At 45.4% G+C, this 20901-nt stretch overlaps 1 protein-coding gene across 1 annotated transcript in view; it reads right to left on the bottom strand.

Moving 5' to 3' along the window:
* Positions 1–20901, bottom strand: part of LOC126235523 (uncharacterized) — a 436836-nt gene that overhangs the window by 98702 nt on the left and 317233 nt on the right. The window contains exons 9-10 of the mRNA XM_049944241.1: positions 10663–10990; positions 5339–5591 (exon numbers count right to left, since the gene is read on the bottom strand). Coding sequence (XP_049800198.1) covers positions 5339–5591; positions 10663–10990 — 581 coding nt within the window. The remainder of the gene's footprint in view (positions 1–5338; positions 5592–10662; positions 10991–20901) is intronic.

Below are 20901 nucleotides of genomic sequence, written 5' to 3'. Positions count from 1 at the left end.
ACAGCAGTTGACCGCCGTTGCCTGGTGAAACGTTGTTGTGGTGCCTCGTGTAAGGAGGAGAAATGCGTACCATCACGTTTCCGACTTTGATACAGGTCGGATTGTAGCCTACCGCGATTGCGGTCTATCGTATCATGGCATTGCTGCTCGCGTTGGTCGAGATCCGATGACTTTTAGCAGAATATGGAATCGGTGAGTTCAGGAGGGTAATACGGGACGCCGTGTTGGATCCCAACGGCTTCGTATCACTATCAGTCTAGATGACAGGCATCTTATCCCCTTGGCTGTAACGGGTCGTGCAGCCATGTTTCGATTCCTGAGTCAAAAGATGGGGACGTTCGCAAGACAACAACCATCTGCACGAACAGTTCGACGACGTTTCCAGCAGCATGGACTATTAGGTCAGAGACCATGGCTGCGTTTACCCTTGACGCTGCATCACAGACAGGAGCGCCTGCGATGGTGTACTCAACGACGAACCTGGGTCCACGAATGCCAAAACGTCATTTTTTCGGGTGAATCCAAATTCTGTTTACAGCATCATGATGGTCGCATCCGTGCTTGGCGACATCGTGGTGAACGCACATTCGAAGAGTGTATTCTTCATCGCTATACTGGCTTATCACCCGCCACTGGTTACACGTCTCCGTCACCTCTTTTCCGCACTGATGGCACTTTGAACAGTGGACGTTACATTTCAGATGTGTTACGCCCCGTGGCTCTACCCTTCATTCGATCCCCGCAGAAACCCTGCATTTCAACAGGATAATGCACGACGGCATGTTGCAGGTCCTGTACGGACCTTTCTGGATACAGAAAATGTTCGACTGCTGCCCTGGCCAGCACATTCTCCAGATCTCTCACCAATTGAAAACCTCTGGCCAATGGTGGCCGAGCAACTGGCTCGTCAAAATACTCCAGTCACTACTGTTGATGACCTGTGGTATCGTGTTGAAGCTGCATGGGCAGCTGTACCTGTACACGCCATCCAAGCTCTGTTTGACTCAATGCCCAGGTGTATCAAGGCTGTTATTACGGCTAGAGGTGTTTGATTTCTCAGGATCTATGCACCCAAATTGCGTAAAAATGTAATCACATGTCAGTTATAGTATAATATATTTGTCCAGTGAATACCCGTTTATCATCTGTATTTGTTCTTGGTGTAGCAATTTTAATGGCCACTAGTGTAAAAGTAGACCCTTGGTAAACAAGAAACAGTATACGTACTACCGAATAGAGCTTAAGGTTAGGGATAAGCGGAGAGAAAAGTATTATTGTAACAGACAAAAACGATTTGCTTGATCTCAAAATCGGGAAGTGAAGTAATTCTCTCGTGTAGAAGGCTTGATTACTAAGCCCAAAAATTGTGGCAACTGCCCACTGAACCGCTGCGCTATCGGTAGCTCGTCCCCAGTCTCGTGGAAAACAATCTTTGGCTTGAAGGGGGCGTGGCTCATTTGCCGCGAGTGCTTTGAGACCGTTTTCTAAAGGACGCAGTAAGGGAAGCAGCATGGATATGCGCAGTCTGCGGGCATCGAACAGACTTTGTTCTATCTCCAGAGCGACTTCCAAATTGATCTGGCTGAGCACGTTACTTACACGAGGGATGTGCATCGGAAGCAGGAGCGGTCGCATTATCCCTTTGGCCAGCCAGGGCTGGATCGGAGCTGTGGGTAGTCGTCATTAACAGATTTCCTGGCGGCTTCAAATCGTTCCACTGTTTCTCATTCTACAGCGGGTTTGTATACTCGGTGAGCTGCGTCTAGTTCGTTGCTTCGGTGCCGAGACCACGCGGTGTTCGTAAAGACTGATCTGGGTGTGCCCCTGTGGGAGTGACAGTTCTGACTGGTCAACTTCCTGCGCGTCGTGTTTGCGCCCTGTTGCTTCTATATCGTATACGGTTGAGCCTCCTGTTGTCGTTGTTCCCTGTCCTTGCGTCTGGCCAAGCGATTCGAAGAGCCTGTCGCTCGCATCAAAATAATAACAGTTTCCGTTCAGTAATTGTCTTAGAAACTTCCTGGCTGATAAAAACTGTGTGCCGGACCGAGACTCGAACTCGGGACCTTTGCAAAGGTCCCGAGTTCGAGTCTCGGTCCGGCACACAGTTTTTATCTGCCAGGAAGATTCATACCAGCGCACACTCCGCTGCAGAGTAAAAATCTCATTCTGGAATTGTCTTATAGTTACGATTTGATCGTTCGTTTAAAATTATTGAGATTTTGTAAATTTCTTTTATGTTCAGTGTGATTTATCACGATGCCCAAAACATTTCTCTTGTCTAGCACCTTGTGTAGTAAACCGCCAAGTCGTTTTCCTTAATTATTTAGAGCCTTCGAGTTTCACCACCTCAGCAGGGAAATTCATGTTGCTTGTATTTTGACGGGTAACACTTCCAAGCCGAGCGTGTGTTTGTGTAGGTGAGGTTCATCGTCTCTTCTATACACCTACGTTTTCCGACCCGCCAGATGGTTAAGTATTTATCGCTTCCGCATCGTGGTCTGATTTAAGTCTGAATCTAGGTTGGCCGCTGAACTTCTTTACTATCAGGTGTAAGTGGGGTGGTTGCCTTGGCCAGCTACCTTAGTATCTTTTTGCGACTTTCCTCAAATGTTTTGTCTCCGCTGCCAGCATGTAATCTGACGATTAATTTTTACTCGTTTTACTTAAAAATTATTTCTCTGTTCATCAAGCTATGATTGTATGTTTGTGTCTCGACGCGTGTTCCTACTGACTGCTTAGAAAAGGAGTGTGGTGAGCAGCGCATCGGGTCTGCCCTAAGTAATTTCGCGTTCGTCCAGACACACTACCCGGCGTGTTGCGGTTTCATACCAGGCGGGTTTAATTACTTTTTTGCCTTTTAATGACCTCCTTTCTAGGTAAACATCAACTATTAATGGTATTTTAGTCAAACAAGCTCTAAAGATGTCTTGAAGACTTTTTACTTAGAACCTTTGAATAGATCGTTATGTAACTTCAATTGGTGAAATATTATCTCGCTTCTGTTACTGAAATTCGCTGTAAATATTTCGGCAGTACTAAATAGTGGGACACGAAATTTATGTATTTTTGGAAAGAGTTTAAGATTTATTGTAAATTTCAGTTTTCATTCTTCATGTTCCCAGGAAAGCCTTTTCGAGAGTTGAGAACAACTACTTATATTCAGTGAACAAAAACCTTTTGTTATTTTATCTCCCTCAAATACTTGATAACATTGTTGATCGATTATCCGAAATTGTTCTTAAATTTTTGCATAGTTCTGCGTTAAGGTATCGAGGTCCGTTGACCTAATTGTTAAGCCTGTTTTTCCTGAGGAGTGTAAATAAAAATCTTGATAGGAATGATATTTTGTCCTTATTTGGTGTGGTGCTTCCTCTCCCAGGCTGCCTTATGCCAGTAGTACGTACCACCCAACTCTGTGCTCAACGTTGACCAGCGGAGTTGCGGGCACTTGACGCAGGTGGGGGTGGTGGTCAAAAATACGGAAATACCAAATACAACACATTACCGAGCCTAATACGGTGTAGAAAACCCGTTGGCGTTCGAAAGAGCTTCCAATGTTTTCGGAGTGGATAAATACAGGTCTTCTTACGGAAAAATAGTGGCACTTTTTGGTGACAATGATGAAGATCGACAGGGGTCACGCACCCTTGTCTACAAAGAAGACCACAAGTGCTCAATAATACTGAGATCTGTTGACTTTGATGGCCAAGGAAGATGCGACAGTTCATCCTCTTGCTCACAAAACCAGTTCTGGACAAAGCGAGCAGTGCGCACAGGAGGCGTGTGATCTTGCAAAACAGCACCACCATTGTGGAACAACTGTTGTACCACGGGATGATACTGATGAACCAACGTGGTCATATAATCGTCAGCAGTAATGCGACCTCTAGAATAAACACATGTCGCCCATGGCATACCAAGATATGGCTGCCAAAATAATCACGTAACCCCTGTCGTGCTTATCTCATGGCTACAAACAGACTGCGTCGTGGTACTGGAACGGCGTACGCGACGTAAACTCGGACAGAAGTTGAAAACCGTGTAAAAAAGGTTCATCCGACTAAGTATTCTTCCATTACTCCGTAGTCCATGTTTTATGGGTTCAGCACCACATTTTCCTGTTACAGTCATGCAGGTCGATGTGGCCGAGCGGTTCTAGCCGCTTCAGTCTGGAATCGCGTGACAGCTGCGCTGGCAGGTTTGAGTCCTACCTCGGGCGTGGATGTGTGTGATGTCCTTAGATTAGTTAGGTTTAAGTGGTTCTAAGTTCCTGGGGAAGTGATGACCTCAGATGATAAGTCCCATAGTGTTCAGAGCCATTTGAACCATTTGTTAGAGTCATTTGCATCACTGATTTGTGATTTTGTAATTCCATCTCTCACTGCAATTCCAAATTGGTGCTGACATGTTTCGCGAGTACAAGGTTCATATCTGCAGTGACTATGCAGCTGTCGTTGTCCTATTTCAAATGGTTCAAATGGCACTGATCACTATGAGACTTAACATCTGAGTTCATCAGTCCCCTAGAACTTAGAACTACTTAAACCTAACAAACCTAAGGACATCACACACATCCATGCCCGAGGCAGGATTCGAACCTGCGACCGTAGCGGTCCCCCGGGTTCCAGACTGAAGCGCCTAGAACCGCTCATCCACAGCGGCCGGCCGTTGTCTTTTTTTTTTTTCGTCACAATCGTTTTCCATTTCCATGACCGTCTGTCAAGATCGTTAGAAAGCGACGTGAAACGAAACAAGCAGATGATTTCGGGCGTAGGGAATACGAATGGTCTACAGAATTTTATAAGGGAATTCTACGAAGGTGTAGCTCTTCCAGAAGGAAAGCAATGTACACGGTACATGTGCTATAGATCCTCGAATACTGCTCTAGTGTATAGGATTCCCTAACAGGTTGGATTAAAGAAAGACATCGAAGATGTTCAGAGGTGTATTGCTAGGTAGGTTAGATACTGATTAGTGCGGAAAGGGTCAGTGAACTCAAAAGGGGTATCCTTGGAGGAAGTTTGGAGAATCCGAATTAGCCCCAGACTGCAGAAGGATCTATTGTAACCAACTTTCATCTCGCGAAAGGACGGAGAAGGCAAGAGAAATCAGGCCCCGTACGGAAGGCTACAGTTCGTCGTTTTTATCTCGTTTCTTATGCTAGTGGAGCAGGAGAGTGAATGACCACCAGTGGTACGAGGTAGCCTCCACCATGGAGCCTATGACGGCGTGCGGAATGTGCAGAGGCAGATACAAAAGTACGTAAAGGCTGATTTATAGTTGTTGGAATATTAATGCACTATCGTCAGGATGCTGCCGTAAGGCAGTGGGAACGCACCCTGAGCGGCGGCCCGGGCAGCAGCGCCTTGGGCGTGTCGTAGAGCGCCGAGGGGTCTGCGGCGGCGGAGTGGTGCTCGATGACGGCGACGGTGGTCCGCAGCACGGAGCAGCTGCACTGGCGGCGCGCCGGCTGCTGCGGCAGGTGCGTCGTCACCAGGGGCAGCGGCCGCAGGCGCGCCTTGCAGCCGCCGGGCGGAGAGTCTGCGCGGTCGCCGCCCTCCGTCACCTTAGGGGGGCAGCACTGGCAGCACCTGCACACCGTTACCAACCTCTTACCGTCGCTGGTCCCTACCGTATAGCGCTCTTTCAAAAGTATACACTGACTCCCTTTAAAACCGCAACACCACGACGGATAGCAAATAGCGAAATTTTACTTATTGTGTATGTACAGTAAAATAGCAAAAATGAATGATTGGGTGATTTAGGGATGTATAGGGCACGATACGTACATTTGGCTCTAACCTGGATTTAACCTCCGATCACAGATACGGGATCATAATTGCATTCTGTTTCATCTCTGTGTCAGAGTGGATCAGACGCATCGGCGGTCGAGCGTTGGCGTGCCAGTGTTCCGACTCCCCACGACCAGATATTTCCAATGGGTGTGTGGTCTCAACAACGCATTCCTCTGTATCGAGTTAAGTCTGTACAGCACAGTCAACATTCAGTCTTGCGTTATCTTTTGAAAGGTCATACATTAGTTGTATGAGGGACATCGCAGACATAAGCAGTTATAACCCGAAATTGTCCAGTATTTATTTCAGTCTTTCATCTCCGACTCCTTCCTCTTTCTGTCCATCTCCTCCTTCACTCTGTCTCTGACAGTCTGTCCAGATCCTCCTTCCTCCTTTCTTTATGCACCTCCTTCTCCTCTCTGTCTCTACCTAATCTCTCTCTCTCTCTTTATCCACCTCTCTTCCCTCCTCTCTTTATCCATCCATCCACTCTCTGTCCACCACATCCGTCCCACACTTTCCTCCTCACCTCACTAATCCCGTCTCCTTCTCCACCATTCTTGATCAGTCTCCTCCTCCCTCTACCTCTATGTCCATCTCCTCCTGCCCCTTTACCCATCTTCTCCCCTCTGTCCGTCCCACACCTCCTCTTTCCTCTGTGTGTCCACCTCCTCACCTCTCTTCTCCATCTCCCCCTATCTCTGTCTATCTCCTCCTTCCCACTCTGCCACTTCCTCTTCCTCCCTTCCCTCTCCCTGTTATCACACTCACCCAGTAGGAGGCTCCAAGTTCTTACCCTCTACTGCATTTCTTTTCCAGATTGTAATTAATATGTGTCCCAAACTTGGTCCCAAGTGTTTAGCATGAGCTTCTTACCCATAGTGTTACTCGTATACGTACATACCAAATATATTTCATACAAATTTAACATATTTCAAATGCAATTGTACAGCTGTATGTCTAGGGAATATCGCCCTGTAGTTTCATTTTCACACAGCTCTATATTTATGGCGTCGTATATCCTGAATTATGTGCTGTTCAATGATACAGTTTTGCAGGTACACTCTGTGGTACATGTGACTACCGTCGGCGAAATATCTTGAGAATAGACTTAGTAGTAAATAACTCATAAGTTAAATCGTCGTGCACGATGCGGCAGTTTCTAACGCCTCTCAGTGTTCATGACGTCATATGTCGTAAACTATTTGTCCTAATGTGATATATTTTTCTAGGATCAGTCAGCTGTATGTGTGGATGCTGTCTGCGAAATGTGTTGCGAATACAGTTAGTAGAAGAGAAGTAATATATTACAATGTCGCGCATGAAGTGACATTTTTTCTCACTTCTCAGAGCCTTACACTGGTATATTTTTGTTGCTGCGTTCAGCGGCATATGTGGATACTATATGGAAAAAGTATTGCGAACAGAGTTAGTAGCAACGACGAAATAAGTTTAAACGTCTTGCATGGCGAGGTACTTTTCCAGTTATTCAGCGTTTATGACGGCTTATCTCCTAAACTAAACGTCGTACAATGAAGTAATTTTTCTGATACATTCAGTGGCATATGTGAATAATGTCTGCAAAAGATGCACGAATATTATTAGCAGTAAAGAAGAAATAAACTAAAACTTCATGCTACTTGTGGTAGTTTTACTGCGTGAACACTCAGAAGAGATTAAGAAAACAAAGTTTTTTTCCTTTCATCATTTTCTGCGGGTCGTTAGCGAAAAAAAAAATTTCGTAAAGATTTGAAATTACGTGCAAGTCTCTGAGTACTCTCACTCGCAAATAATGTTTGACTGAAATATGGGTATTACCACGTTGTGGTCTTTTCCAGTCCCACAACCACCCATTTGATAGTAAAAGATTTGTGAACCAAGTTTGGTGGAAACCGGTCTAGCGGTTTAGGAGATGTGGAACATACATGTGTATGTAATTATACTTATATAATTTATATGGATATGAATTTATTTAACGACCGATTTCGTAGAGTAGAAGCTATGTTATCAGGTTATACGTGTTAAATCCCGACATTAAACTTGCGACATGGATGGAACCGAATATTCCTTGCCTATTAATAAACGACGCAATGAGCGGGCACTGAACAGATTTTGCGATGGCAGTTCCATTTGAAACAGTATGGTCTGCAGATCGTCCCAAATTAAAAACAGAAGATTGTAGTCGGCGTCTTCAATTTTGTATCACACCGCAGGAGGCGCTGGAGGATGAAGATTTGGCCTCCAATGTTCAGTGACGAAGCAGCCTTCAATTTATCTGAAAAGCTTGATCGCCACAGTGTGAGAACCTGAGAGTGTGGGGCATGTGTAGCACGTGAATGACATTCGCCGCAGGTTAATTTTCTTCCGTCCAGTGTCTCAGACGAAGGTGTATGGCCGTCTTCCTTGTATGAAAAGGCTTTTCTGGTAGCTCTTACCTTCGTACTCGTATGTTGCCATCATGGTGTTCTACACAACTGACTGCCGATTCCGAGAATTTTATCTTGCAAGAAGGCGGGGCAGTCCTCAATGGAACATCGATGCTCGTCGCTATCTGAGCGACGAACCTCCACGTCTTTGGACTGGGCGTATTGATAAAGATGCGGCTCTGTTTCCTTGGCTCCTCAGGTCACCTGACCTCACGCCTTGTGACGTTTTCCTTTGGGTGTACATTGAGTACCGTCTTTATGTTCTCCTAATGCGAAGAACATTTAAAATGCTGAGAGAACGCATCAGTGCCGCTGTGATGACCATCGACAGGATGTTGCTACACAGTATATGGAAAGGGCTTGATTACTACTTGGACGTGTTTCCTGTGACCAGACGGGCAATCGTGGAACATTTGTAGAGTGAAGAAGCAGACATGGCGAGTTCACGCTTTTGTTTCTACATCAGTCATATTTGTACATGTAACGTAATGAAAAATTTGTAGCTGAGAAAACGATTGATTCATTTATGGTAGCCCTGTATTTCTTTATTAAAGTTATTTTGCCTTTTGACGTAATCCACTCGTCTTTCCTGAGAAACAAAGGCAAGAGGCAATTAACGTGTCAAAACGAAGGGTTCCTCCGTGAAGAGATATTTGGTTTTGTTATGTTAAAGAATTGTGTGGAAATGTACAAACAGAAAAATATCGCAGCACCAAGAAGGAGATATGCGATATACACGAAAGACGGTGGGCGAGTATGTACGTCTGAAAGACGATGTCTGCTCAAATTCCAGTCACGTAGGAGTGGTGCTAGTAGCAACTCGATGAGGACGCTTGCTGTAACGGTCGTGAGTGTTAGTTACGTTTGACACGGGACGTGGTGAGCTGATGTAAGCAAGCAATGTCTTTAACGCGACAAAGACGCCATTATCAACATCTCATTGAGTTTGAATGGGATCGTGCAATAGGGCTACGAGAATCTGGATTGTCCTTCTGCAGTACTGAAGGAAGACTTGGGAAGAATGTTGCCACTGTACATGACTGCTGGCACTGGTGGTCACGATAATGTACAATCGCAGGAAGATCGGGCTCCAGAGGGCCACGTGGCACTACCGACAGGGGAGACCATCACATGTCTCCCGCACGTAGTACAGCATACGCAGCAGCAATTTCAGCAGCAGTAGGCACCACAGTGAGACAACGAACTGTGACAAACTGGTTATTTCAAGGACAGCTCCGAGTGAGACGCCTTTCAGTGTGCATTCCACTAACTCCAAACCATCCCCATTTACCATTTCAGAGCAGAATAGGGATTACTGTGTTTTCTGATGAGTGCTGGTTTTGCCTCGGCGTCAATGGTAGTCGTGTCTTGGTTAGAAGCAGGCGAATTGATTGCCTGCAAACAACCCGTTGTGGACCGAAACCTGTTGTTATGGTCTGGGGTGCGAAAACGTATCACATAAGGAGCATTACTGTGGTTATCCCGCGCATCCTGACTGAAAATCTCTGGGTCAGTCTGGTGATTCAGCCTGTTGTTCTCCCATCCACGAACGCCATTCCAGGGGGTGATTTCCAGCAGGATAACGCTCACCCACCTTCCGCTGTCTTAGCCCCCCACAGGTTACAGAGTATCGACATATACCTTGGCCCGCTCGATCACCAGATGGGTCTGCAGTCGAGCACATATGGGACATCATCGGACGACAGCACCTTTACAACACATTGCATTCACGTTTGTATGCTTACGTTTAGCATGGCGTCACTTACACCGGTTATTAAAGTACCTGCGTTTAATTACTGCAGCGACTTATCTCGAGAATACATCAATTTATGACCTTGCGATGTTAACCAGTTACTTATGTTACATAGACAGACATATTTCTGAAATTTCATTCTTTCTTTCTTTTACTTGTGCCTTGTTCCTGTAATGACGCAGGGCCGGCATGGTTAATCGGAATAGGCAAGGTTATTTTAAGGGGTGGCTGGATGCCCTTCCTGCCACCACCCCATACCCCCCAGGATGGAATTAGTATAGCCCAACTGTCTGTGTCTAGCGTAGCCCATGAAATAGTGCGAATGTGTTTAGATGTCTGCGAGCCGTGTAACTGAGGCGTAACGTGGGGACCAGCCCGGTATTCACCTATTGGGATGTGGAAAACCGCCTAAAAACCACATCCAGGCTGGCCGCCACACCGGCCTCCGTCGTTAACCGGCTGACGGATTTGATCCGGGCCCAGGGCGCCTACCCCAGTCCAGGAAGCAAAGCATTAGCGCTCTCGGCTAACCTGGCGGGTACATTTCTGAAATTTCACTATTCTACATTAATTTTTTTTTTTGTGTTGCATTTCAATTTCGTCAGTGTAGCTTTATGAAGGTTCGGTATTTTTATGTTATAGTTTGGAATGGCCGTGTATAATTGGTCCCAGCGTGATATGCACATACCTGCAAGGGGGCTGGGGAGGGTGGCCTCCTGCGGTGGCTTGACCACTGGCAGGAGGCGCAGCCGCAGAGGTGGGGGCTGTACTGCAGGAGGACGTGGGGCTGAGCAGGCGTGGCCGCGGCACGCAGTACTCGGACTGGCTGCTGCCCGGAGGCGGCGGGGGCGGCTGCTGCTGCGGCGGCAGCGGCTCCTCCAGCTCGGCGGGCGGCTCCATGGTCCAGGCGGGGCTGAAGGGCTGCGCCGGCGTGTTGGGGTACGTGGTCGCCGTCGACGAGCGCGACATGGCGCCCAGCTTGCTCATGCAGCTCACGCACCGGTCCAGGCCCATAGCTGCAAGCGCCGAAAAGCCACTGAGCAATTGCACGCCACCCAGCGACATACGTAGGCCACAAAATTTCAGGTGTATCTATTGGAAATTATTTTCAAATATCGCTTACAAGGAATATTTTCCTTGTTGTTGTTGTTGTTACTGTGGGTGTCTTCAGTCCGAAGACTGATTTAATTCAGCTCTCCACGCTACTCTATCCTGTACGAGACTCTTCTTCTCCGACTAACTATTGCAACCTACATCTTTCTGAATCTGCTTACTGTACTCATCTCAACGTCTACCCTACAAATTTTACTCCCCCACACTTCCCTCCAGTGTTAAGTTGGTGATCCATTGATGTCTCAGAATGAGACGCATCAACCGATCCATTCTTTCCGGCAAGTTTTGTCACAAATTCCTTGTCCCCCCCAATTCTATTCAGTACTTCCTCATTAGCTGCGTGATCGACCCACCTAAACTTCTGCATTCTTCTGTAGCACGAAATTTCGAAAGCTTCTATTCTCTTTTCATCTAAACCGTTTATCCTCCATTTTTCACTTCCATACATTGATGCTCTCCAGACAAATGACTTCAGAAAAGCCTTCCTAACACTTAAATCTGTATTCGACGTTAACAAATGTTTCTTCTTCAGAAACGCTTTTTTTGCCACTGTCAGTCTGCATTTTATATCCTGTCAACTTCAGCCATCATCAGTTATTTTGCTGCCCAAATATCAAAACACATTTACTGCTTTAAGTGTCTAGCTTCCTAATCTAATTCCCTTAGCATCTCCCGATTTACTTCGACTACGTTCCATTACCTTTGTTTCGCTTTTGTTGATGTTCATCTTATATCCTCATAGCAAGACACTGTTCATTCCCTTCAACTGGTTTCCAAAGTCCTTTGTTGTCTCTGACAGAAATAGAAATCCATCGACAAATCTCGAAGTTTTTGTTTCTTTTCCCTGAGCATAAATTCCTACTCCAAATTTCTCTTTGGTTTTCTGTACTGGTTGCTCAATGTACATATTGAAATACATCGGAGATAGGCTACAACCCTGCCTCACTCCCTTTTCAGCCACTGTTCCCCTTTCATGCGCCTCGATTCTTATGATTGCCATCTCTTTTCTCTACAAGTTGTTAATAGCCTTTCGCTCCCTGTATTTTACACCTGATACTTTCAGAATTTCAAAGGCAGTATTCCAGTCACAATTGTTAAGAGCTTTCTCTAAGCCCACAAATGCTGTAAATGCATAAGTTTGCCTTTCTTTAACCTATCTTCTAAGGTAAGTTGTGGGCTCAGTACTGCCTCGCGTGTTCCTACATTTCTTCGAAATCCAAACTGATTTTGCCTGAGATCGGCTTCTACCAGTCTTTCCATTCTCCCTTAAAGAGAGCGCGATACGAATTGTGTGGAGTTTTCTTTTGCTGTTCCTCTAAAGACACGCTGGAACACAAAGTATGTCTTAGCGACATCTACATACACACTCCGAAGCCGTAGTACGGTGTGTGGCGGAGGGTACGTTCTACCACTAACAATCATGTACTTCACCACTCTCCAAGCAAACGGAGGTGCGGCAGAAACAACTGTCTATATTCCTCCGTAACACCCTCAACAGCTCTCACTTTATGTTCGTGGTCCTTGCGGAAATGTAAGTTGGGTGCAATAGCATTGGTCTGGAGTCAGCAGAATCCCAGTTCTCTAAATTTTCTTAGTAGCGTTCCTCGAAACGAACGTCACCATTCCCATTTGTGATCCCAAAGCAGCTCCGTTAAACATGTGTCGACCGAACCTAAGGATAAAAAATATAGCAGTCCGCCTACGCATTCCTTCGATGTCTTCCTTTAATCCCAACTGCTGGGGATTCTGAACACTTGAGCAATACTCAAGAACGGGACACACTAGTCTTCTATATGCGGGCTCCTTTACAGATGAACCACATTTTCTTAGAATTCTCCCAATAAAATGAATTCGACCATTCACCTTTCCTACCACAATCCTCACATTCTCCTTCCATTTCATATCCCTCTGCAACGTTATCCCTAGATACTAGATATTCAATCAATATGAATTCGTCAAGTAGCACACTAATAATGCTGTATTACAACATTACGGGATTGTTTTTCCTATTCATCTGCATTAAGGTACTGTATTCTACATGAGACTTACTTACCGTTAAGCACATCAACCTGAAATCTTGTCTAAGTCATCTTATATACTTGAACAGTCACTCAACGTCGACACTTTGCTGTTTACACCACAGCATAATCAGCAGTTCAGATTGCAGCTGGATAATTTACGTAGCCCTGTACTAGTGCCGGAGAGTGAAGTCAGTTTTGTTTTACGTTTCCAATAACGTCGTGCTAACGTGCTACGTTTCTGATCAGATTTTGGGGATAGGATGTGGTTTACCAAAATGGAAGATACAGGGTGCTGTTTATGAAAGACACACCGCTGTTCATATCTTCGTAACGAACGTAGTTATAAGAAACGCAGTCGTCCTGGTTAATGTTTCCCGTATACGTAATAAAAATTGGTTTGATATTTTCTTTATTTTGATTCGGGAGGAAAACATATTTGGGATGGTCAGCTACTCACATCCTGCATAGCAGTGAATGCCAGAGTATAACGGGCTGTCAGGGACAGCAATGCACTGGCTTTACGCACAAAAAAGCGATCTGTGGAAACCTTTCCCCCAAACAAAAGTGATGGGCAATGTGGACATACCAAGAAAAGCACTGTTTCGCAATGCAGAGACCTTACGGTGAAAGGCTTATAATCGACTGATGGGATTCGTCGCCACCGGCTGCTTCCGCTGGGATCATTAATTCTTTCGCTTTGACCTGTACCTCCTTGAGAAAAATAACGGGGGAGCTAACATTTCTGCAGGTGTGCGACCGCCCTGAAAAAATCTGGTGACTCCTCAAGGTGGTAAGCCTGTTTGTGATACACCTGAAGGAAAAGGACGTGAGATCGCTTGCTGGTCGCATGTACGTTAAGGTTCATCCATAACAGCTGAAAGTTGGCAACCTAGAACGAAGTTTCGAGAATACAGGAACTGGTCAGGAGGAATCATCTGTTTGGTAACACTGATATATCGTCATCCAATGACAAGATTTGTCGATAAACTTCCAGCGCTCTGGAGTAGCAGGAAAGGGAGACTGTGGTGTCACCGCCAGACACCACACTTGCTAGGTGGTAGCTTAAATCGGCCGTGGTCCATTAGTACATGTCGGACCCGCGTGTCGCCACTGTCAGGATCGCAGACCGAGCGCCACCACAAGGCAGGTCTCGAGAGACTGACTAGCAATCGCCCCAGTTGTACGACGACGTTGCTAGCGACTACACTGACAAAGCCTTTCTCTCATTTGCCGAGACACAGTTAGAATAGCCTTCAGCTAAGTTAATGGCTACGACCTAGCAAGGCGCCATTAACCATTTGTAACGTTGCATGTACCTCCAGATAGAGTCTCACTTGTATCATCCAGAATGCTGTATACCAAAGGACAATATAAAAGTTAAGTGTTCCAGTAGCAACGTTCGTTTCTTTATCACATCCATCACGTATCCTGTTCCAGACTTAACGCCAGACGACGTGAGTTGACGCGTGCCCTTTCGGCTACTTCACTGTGGACTGGCTGCCTTAACAGTCCACTACAGGAGACTGGATGAAAACCGGTGAGCTGAATAGCGTGGAGTGATTAAATTATGATATCACATGCGGTAGTCTTTTTCGATGTAGGCTGATGGCAGAGAACTCATTATGGTCCTTTAGAGAGGCTTCGCCTTGGGATTGGTTGTCAGCACTTCGTCTGCACTTACCCTTCCGTGTTATCCAGATTCACTATCTAGTTATTAGGGATTTCATTCCAATCCATCTGATCAACTCGTGAGAATTCAACTTTGTTTTCCTTGTTGTCGCCAGTCACTGCTCATTACATCATGCTGTTTTTACAGTTTTATTCCAGCAGTGATCTGAGTTTTGACCCTTCTGACACAGAGTCATTCTGATAATCACTGTCATCCGGTTCATTTCCGATTCACTTGGTGCTGCCGCTGTAGTCCAGGATCATCCAAAATTCGCGCTGATCCAACTAACTACCACTCGTAATGGTGCTACCCGAAAAGGAAACGCGCCAATCGTGCGACCCTCGCCAGTGGACCCTTGCATTAATCTTCTTGACCTGTACAAATGGAACAGGCCATTCAACTACCATGCACTGTCCACTCGCACAAATGAAGGGAAGATAGCAGTGCAAGACACCTGCCACCGCCGATCGAAGCTGACCGACAGCCGACAGCCAATTCAAGACTACAGTGAAATGTAACTGTCAAGGCAGCTCCACAGAATAACCAATTGTACTGCGTTTACCTAGTCCAAGATCCCTGTGATCCTGTACACTATAACATGAGAAGTATGAGGGCACCCCTACGCAATGAAAAATTGACCACCAGATGTCATGAGACGCGGACCCTCCAATGTAAAAGGAGGCGGAGAGTATTATCTGGTCAGCAGAGAAGCAGTTACAGCACAATGGGTGAGTCAGGAGAATTGCGTGCTTTCGAATGTTGACTAGTCACTGGATCTCACCTGAGGAACACATCCATCAAGGAAATTTCAGTCCTTCAAAAGATGGCCAAATTGACTGCTGGAGAGGTGACTGCGAAGTCTAAACTCGCAGAAACAAACACAGATACACCAAAATCATGCAGACGTCATGCGCTGACGAAGAGGAGGGTCCAGCTTCATGGAAGGTGGTTGTAACAAATCGCATGAAACCGGTGGAAAGAACAATTCGTGTTATCCAAGAATCACACCGTTTGGCAATCTGATAGAAGTGTTTGGATCAGGGGGATGCTAAAGAACGTTATCTGCCATCATCTGTAGGTCGGACAGTGTAGTATGGGATAGATGGTGTTAAGGTAAGGAGGTGTTGTCTTGCATAGGGTGTGATTCATTACTGCGCATAAGAAAACACTAAGTGTGGCAGGATTTGGAGAAGTCTCGGAAAACCAAACTCTGGATAGTCGGACGCCATGAACCGTCGTCACCTGAACACGGATCCACTGTGCAGAATCGTCAAAATGAAGTTTCCGTGAGGGAATAGTTCGTGCACAATAATATTCCTGAAATAGACTGGCCTGCTCAGAGCCCCAAAGGGAACGCTGTGGAACTCCTTTGGGATGAGTTAGAACATCGATTTCACCACAGAATCCGACGTAATTACCGTCTCTAGTTTCTGCTCTTGAAGAAGACAATGCTGCCATTCCTCAACAGATGTGTAGCCAATGAAAGTGTCGACAGCAGCATTCAAGACCTCATGAAGGGGAAGAGCTAAACACACATGACATTGATTCCCACTAATAGATGTGCCGAGCTTATGGTCAATTTGTTCAAATGACGTTTCTCGTTTCCTTTTTGTACTTTTAATAAGTAGTTTTGGTATTACTGTATGTGTTCACCTCTCAGTCATTCTGACGTTTTATACGCAACCTGTGAAGTGGTGACTTTTGGTTTGATTAATGTTGATCGAGCCTCGCGCCCAACAAACAATTAATCAGTTAATATTTCCCTATATTTCTAGAAAAGCTCCCATTCAATTCATTTTAGCGCCCACAGTGGGCTCAGTACTATACAAGTTACCAAGTTGTTGGCGCCCACCATGACGCTTGATGATGAGTGAATTGGGAATTGGTATAAAGGGGAGAGTTGTGAATGAAACTGGGTAACTCCAGAGGTGACATTGCCGGCCGCGGTGGTCTAGCAGTTCTAGGCGCTCAGTCAGGAACCGCGCGACTGCTACGGTCGCAGGTTCGAATCCTGCCTCGGTCATGGATGTGTGTGATGTCCTTAGGTTAGTTAGGTTTAAGTAGTTCTAAGTTATAGGGGACTTATGACCACAGATGTTGAGTCCCATAGTGCTCAGAGCCATTTGAACCATTTTTAGAGGTGGCATTGGTCTGATAAAGCTCGGAGCTACTAGCAACCGTCATGTCGCGGAATTTCAGGTAGTCGTTATTAGTGGATGTCTATTGCTTTCCATTCTACACCTTTTCAATGTTCTTGCTGAAATTTTCATCGATTTTTGTGCTTCTTGGAGCAGTGTTTTGAAGAGAAGCGTCACCTGATGAAAAATAGGTACGTTATTCGATTGATCATGTTTCTCAGATTATTCCAGTGTTTTTATGCTGAACATACTGTGAATGCTAATTTTCCAACGCAATATTCTGTTCAGTTTAGCACTGTGGAGGGGAGCAAAACAGAAAACAGCACGTGATGCAATACCGGAACAGCCCAGTTTTGCCCCGCGCATTTAAGAAAAATGTATAACCTCAAGGCAAAGCACCACAGGAGGAAGTATCAGTAGCTCTGACATCTGAAGATAGCGTCCTTCAAGTCAGTGTGCTCCAAGACAAAGTTACTCAACCTTCTATCAAATAAATTCGATAAACACAAGATGAATTGATAGCACTTACAGGACTTCGGAAATGACGTCAGGCGGACTGTTTGGGGTTGCCATAACGTCCGGTACGCCATTGTCATCCTATGTGTCACCACAGCTTCTAATGCCTCATCCCAAGGTTGAACTGGTAGAAAGTGCAAAGACAATCACCAACAGGGAAAAGGGCAAAACAGTAATATTGTCTCCGTCTCCATGCAGAAATTATTTGTAAGCTGAAGAGAAAGCAGGAGAGACAAAGAACATAAGAGACACTCAAAACGAAAACTGTTTATGGTGAAGAAGCGAAGCCACATGTCAGTTCAAGATGCAGGAAACGACAGACGGAGCGGCTACACCAACTGGTAAAATAATTAAAAACAATATTCTTCAACTTCTTTAGGCGAAGAAGGCGCAGACCTAGCATTCGTCTTTCATAGTAAGCGATAATCAGGCTCATTATCGGAGAATGGATGGATCCAGTGCTTATCTTGCTGTGCCTGAGCTGATGAACTACGTTCCATTGCTGACGAAGAAGACAATTGCTTCGTCCTCTATTTCTGTTCTTAATAACGTGTATTTTCATCTTTTATTAGTTACGATTACAGAGAACATTTCCTGTATTAGAGTAATAATTGAACAATTTGAGGTTCTATATCAAAAATCGGTATTTGTGATTACAGGAGATTTATGGTGTCCCTTGTTATATTTTTAACGATCTCTATACAGGGGACATGCAAAATAATGTGAACACCTGTACTTACTTGCGAATGGTTTATTAATAAGGAGTGAGCCGTGGTAAAAATTGCTGTTTTGAAGAGCGCACCGCAGCGCGTAGTGTGAAGCAGTCGCCCTCCGTTTCGGATGGTGGCGTCGCTTTGGCAATCGCTATGAGCTCGCCAGTCGGTCAGTCTGGGTCAGTCTCTCGTCCACAGCAAGCTAGTCTGTCTCTCGTCCGCATTTGTTAGGCAGTTAGTGTCTGTCTGTCGTTCGGAGTGCTAGTATGTCTGTCGTTCGGATCAACTTTTAAAGCCGGAAAAATGAGGGTCTTTCCATTCTGCCAGTAAGAGAACTCAGCGAGTGGTCGCCCGGTCGGGGATTAGTTCCTGCATCTGAGTCTGCGCGTTTTGCCGCCAGTCTGCTCGAGTTTGCCCAGGCAATCGTCATTGACGGTTGGATCGATCGGTTGGTCGGTCGCGCACTGAGACACAAGATGAATTGTCCGTCTTGAGCGTCGGCGCACATGAGGTCGCCACGTGAGTCCAGCGGGCCGCGGCGTATAGCGAGGGATAGTGGCTTCGCGGTCGACACGAAAGCAACAGGAGTCAACCAACGACATCAGTCTGGCCTGTGCGAGCTGCGACGCCGTGAGACGGGAGATCGGCGCACCTTCCTGGTCCGTTGAAGCGGCTGGCAGCGGACTGTTCGGGAGAGCGATTTGGTGGTGCTGCGCCAGGTTTTCTCGAGAAATCGCAGTTTATTAGAAGTTAAGTGATTGTTGATATGTTGTTTGATTTACTCTTGTTAAATTCTATTTGTTTTGTTGGCGAGGTCACCAGCCGTTTTGCTTTGAGGTCGTCCCACCATTCTTCTCCGTTTGCCCACCCGCGGGAAGGTGGTTGTTCATAAATTGGGTGGTCCGTTTTTCCCTTGTGGAATAGGGGCGGGTTAGAGCAACCTGCGGTTCGGGTTGTTCAGAAATTTCCCTATCAATCTACCGTACGTTAGTAGCTGCCTCTGTCATGTTTGTCGTTTGGTGTGTTAACGAAGTTATTGTCTCGAGTGTAACGGCCTAATACCAGATATAGGTTTTGATCTTTGGAAACTTTGATATTATTGCCTATGATCTTGAGAGGCGGTATCTGTGTACTGTAGAGCATCTTAATTATTGTTTGGCCAATCTTGTAGAATTTTATATAAGATTGCATTTCATGGGATTTTATTTAAATGATCATTTTAGTATATAAAGTTGCCACCCTTTCACCGTAAGAGTTTTATTAGAAGTTAAAATCAAGTTGCACCTTCGGTAGCAAGGTTAATATTTTAATTGTTAGTGTTTTGTACCATTTCCATCCCTCCTATGGGGGTGCATAGTTTGTGTGCCTGTGTAAATTGTTAGAACTCTTAGTTTAAAGTTATCTGCTGTGTTGTAGATTTGCACCAGTGTAGTCTTTCAGAGGCTGTTGTGAGCGGTCGTAACTACCGCCGTGTCAAAATGGAGCCCATACAGTCAAAAATTGTCTCTTTCTGCCTCTGAATAACTTATAACTTTGATATTTAAAGGGTGCTTTCTGATTATAATTCTAAATCTGTTTCTTTTAAAAAATGCTTTTAGGAAATATTAAAGTGAAATAAATTCCCATTTGTTACAAGGAATTTGGTTATGAATTTATCACTTACTCCCTGGCAACTACTTCCATGCTTACATAGTGTGATTAAATGTGTTAATGTCCTTGATGAATCGCTAGTAAATAAAATAAATTCTTAAGAATATTCTTTGAAAATAAATCACGGTTCAAGGAGTTTGACTCCCATCTGCTCGTAATACAGCTGCAATTCTTCTACTGGTATATAATGATTTTGTGGTTTCCAATGGAATGTTATGCCAATCTTCGATCAGAACCTCTTCTAACTCCCGTAGTGACGAGGGAGGCGAAAATCTGCTCCGGAGTCTGCACTGGAACGCCACCCACAACGGTTCGATGGTGTTCAAGTCTGGGGACTGTGCTACCCAGGGTAGACGCTGCATGCTCCTCATACCACGATTGTACTATCGTGCTGTGGGAATGTGTGCATTGTCTTCCCGAAATATGGGATCATTGTTGGGAAACAACATTTGAATCGTGGAGTGCACGTGATCGTCTAAAATGTTCGCATAATCGTTGGCTGTAACACGGCTTTTGAGAGTTATGATGGAACCAGCAGAATGCTATGATATGGCTGACCACGCCATCACACTTCCACATCCATGCTTAACCACTGGAATCAAGCAATCAGGGTTGTAGGCTTCTTTTGGCGTTCTCTAGATATAAAGCCAACCCGGTGTAGGAAATAACGAAAACATTGATTCGTCGAACCCTATGACGTGTTTCCACTTATCAGGCATCCACGATTTATGCTCCTGACACCATGTTTTAGGCTACTTTGCGTTGCTTGTTCTCACTAATGTTTTCGGTATAGCAGCGCATCCATGAATGTTCGCTTTATGTAGTTCTCAGCGGATATTGTCGATAGATACGGCGTCTTGAAGATGGCCGTTGAGCACTGCAGTCACTTAAGCCACGGCACTTTTGTGCTGTTTTGACACTACTCGTGTTAGCGTACGACGATCTCTGTATTTTAGTTTTGCTTTGCGCCAACTATTACGTTTACACGATGATGTCTTTCCATGTTTTGTGCAGGCTGTCATGACTGTTGAAACACGTGATGTTCAAACGTTCAGTAAGTTGGCTGTTTTGGTTACTGACGCTCCAGTTGATCGGTCCCTCGCAGTC

The sequence above is a fragment of the Schistocerca nitens genome, chromosome 2, assembly GCF_023898315.1.
Source record: "Schistocerca nitens isolate TAMUIC-IGC-003100 chromosome 2, iqSchNite1.1, whole genome shotgun sequence".
In the NCBI taxonomy this organism is placed as follows: Eukaryota; Metazoa; Arthropoda; class Insecta; order Orthoptera; family Acrididae; genus Schistocerca; species Schistocerca nitens.
This window is presented reverse-complemented; position numbering and strand designations above follow the sequence as displayed.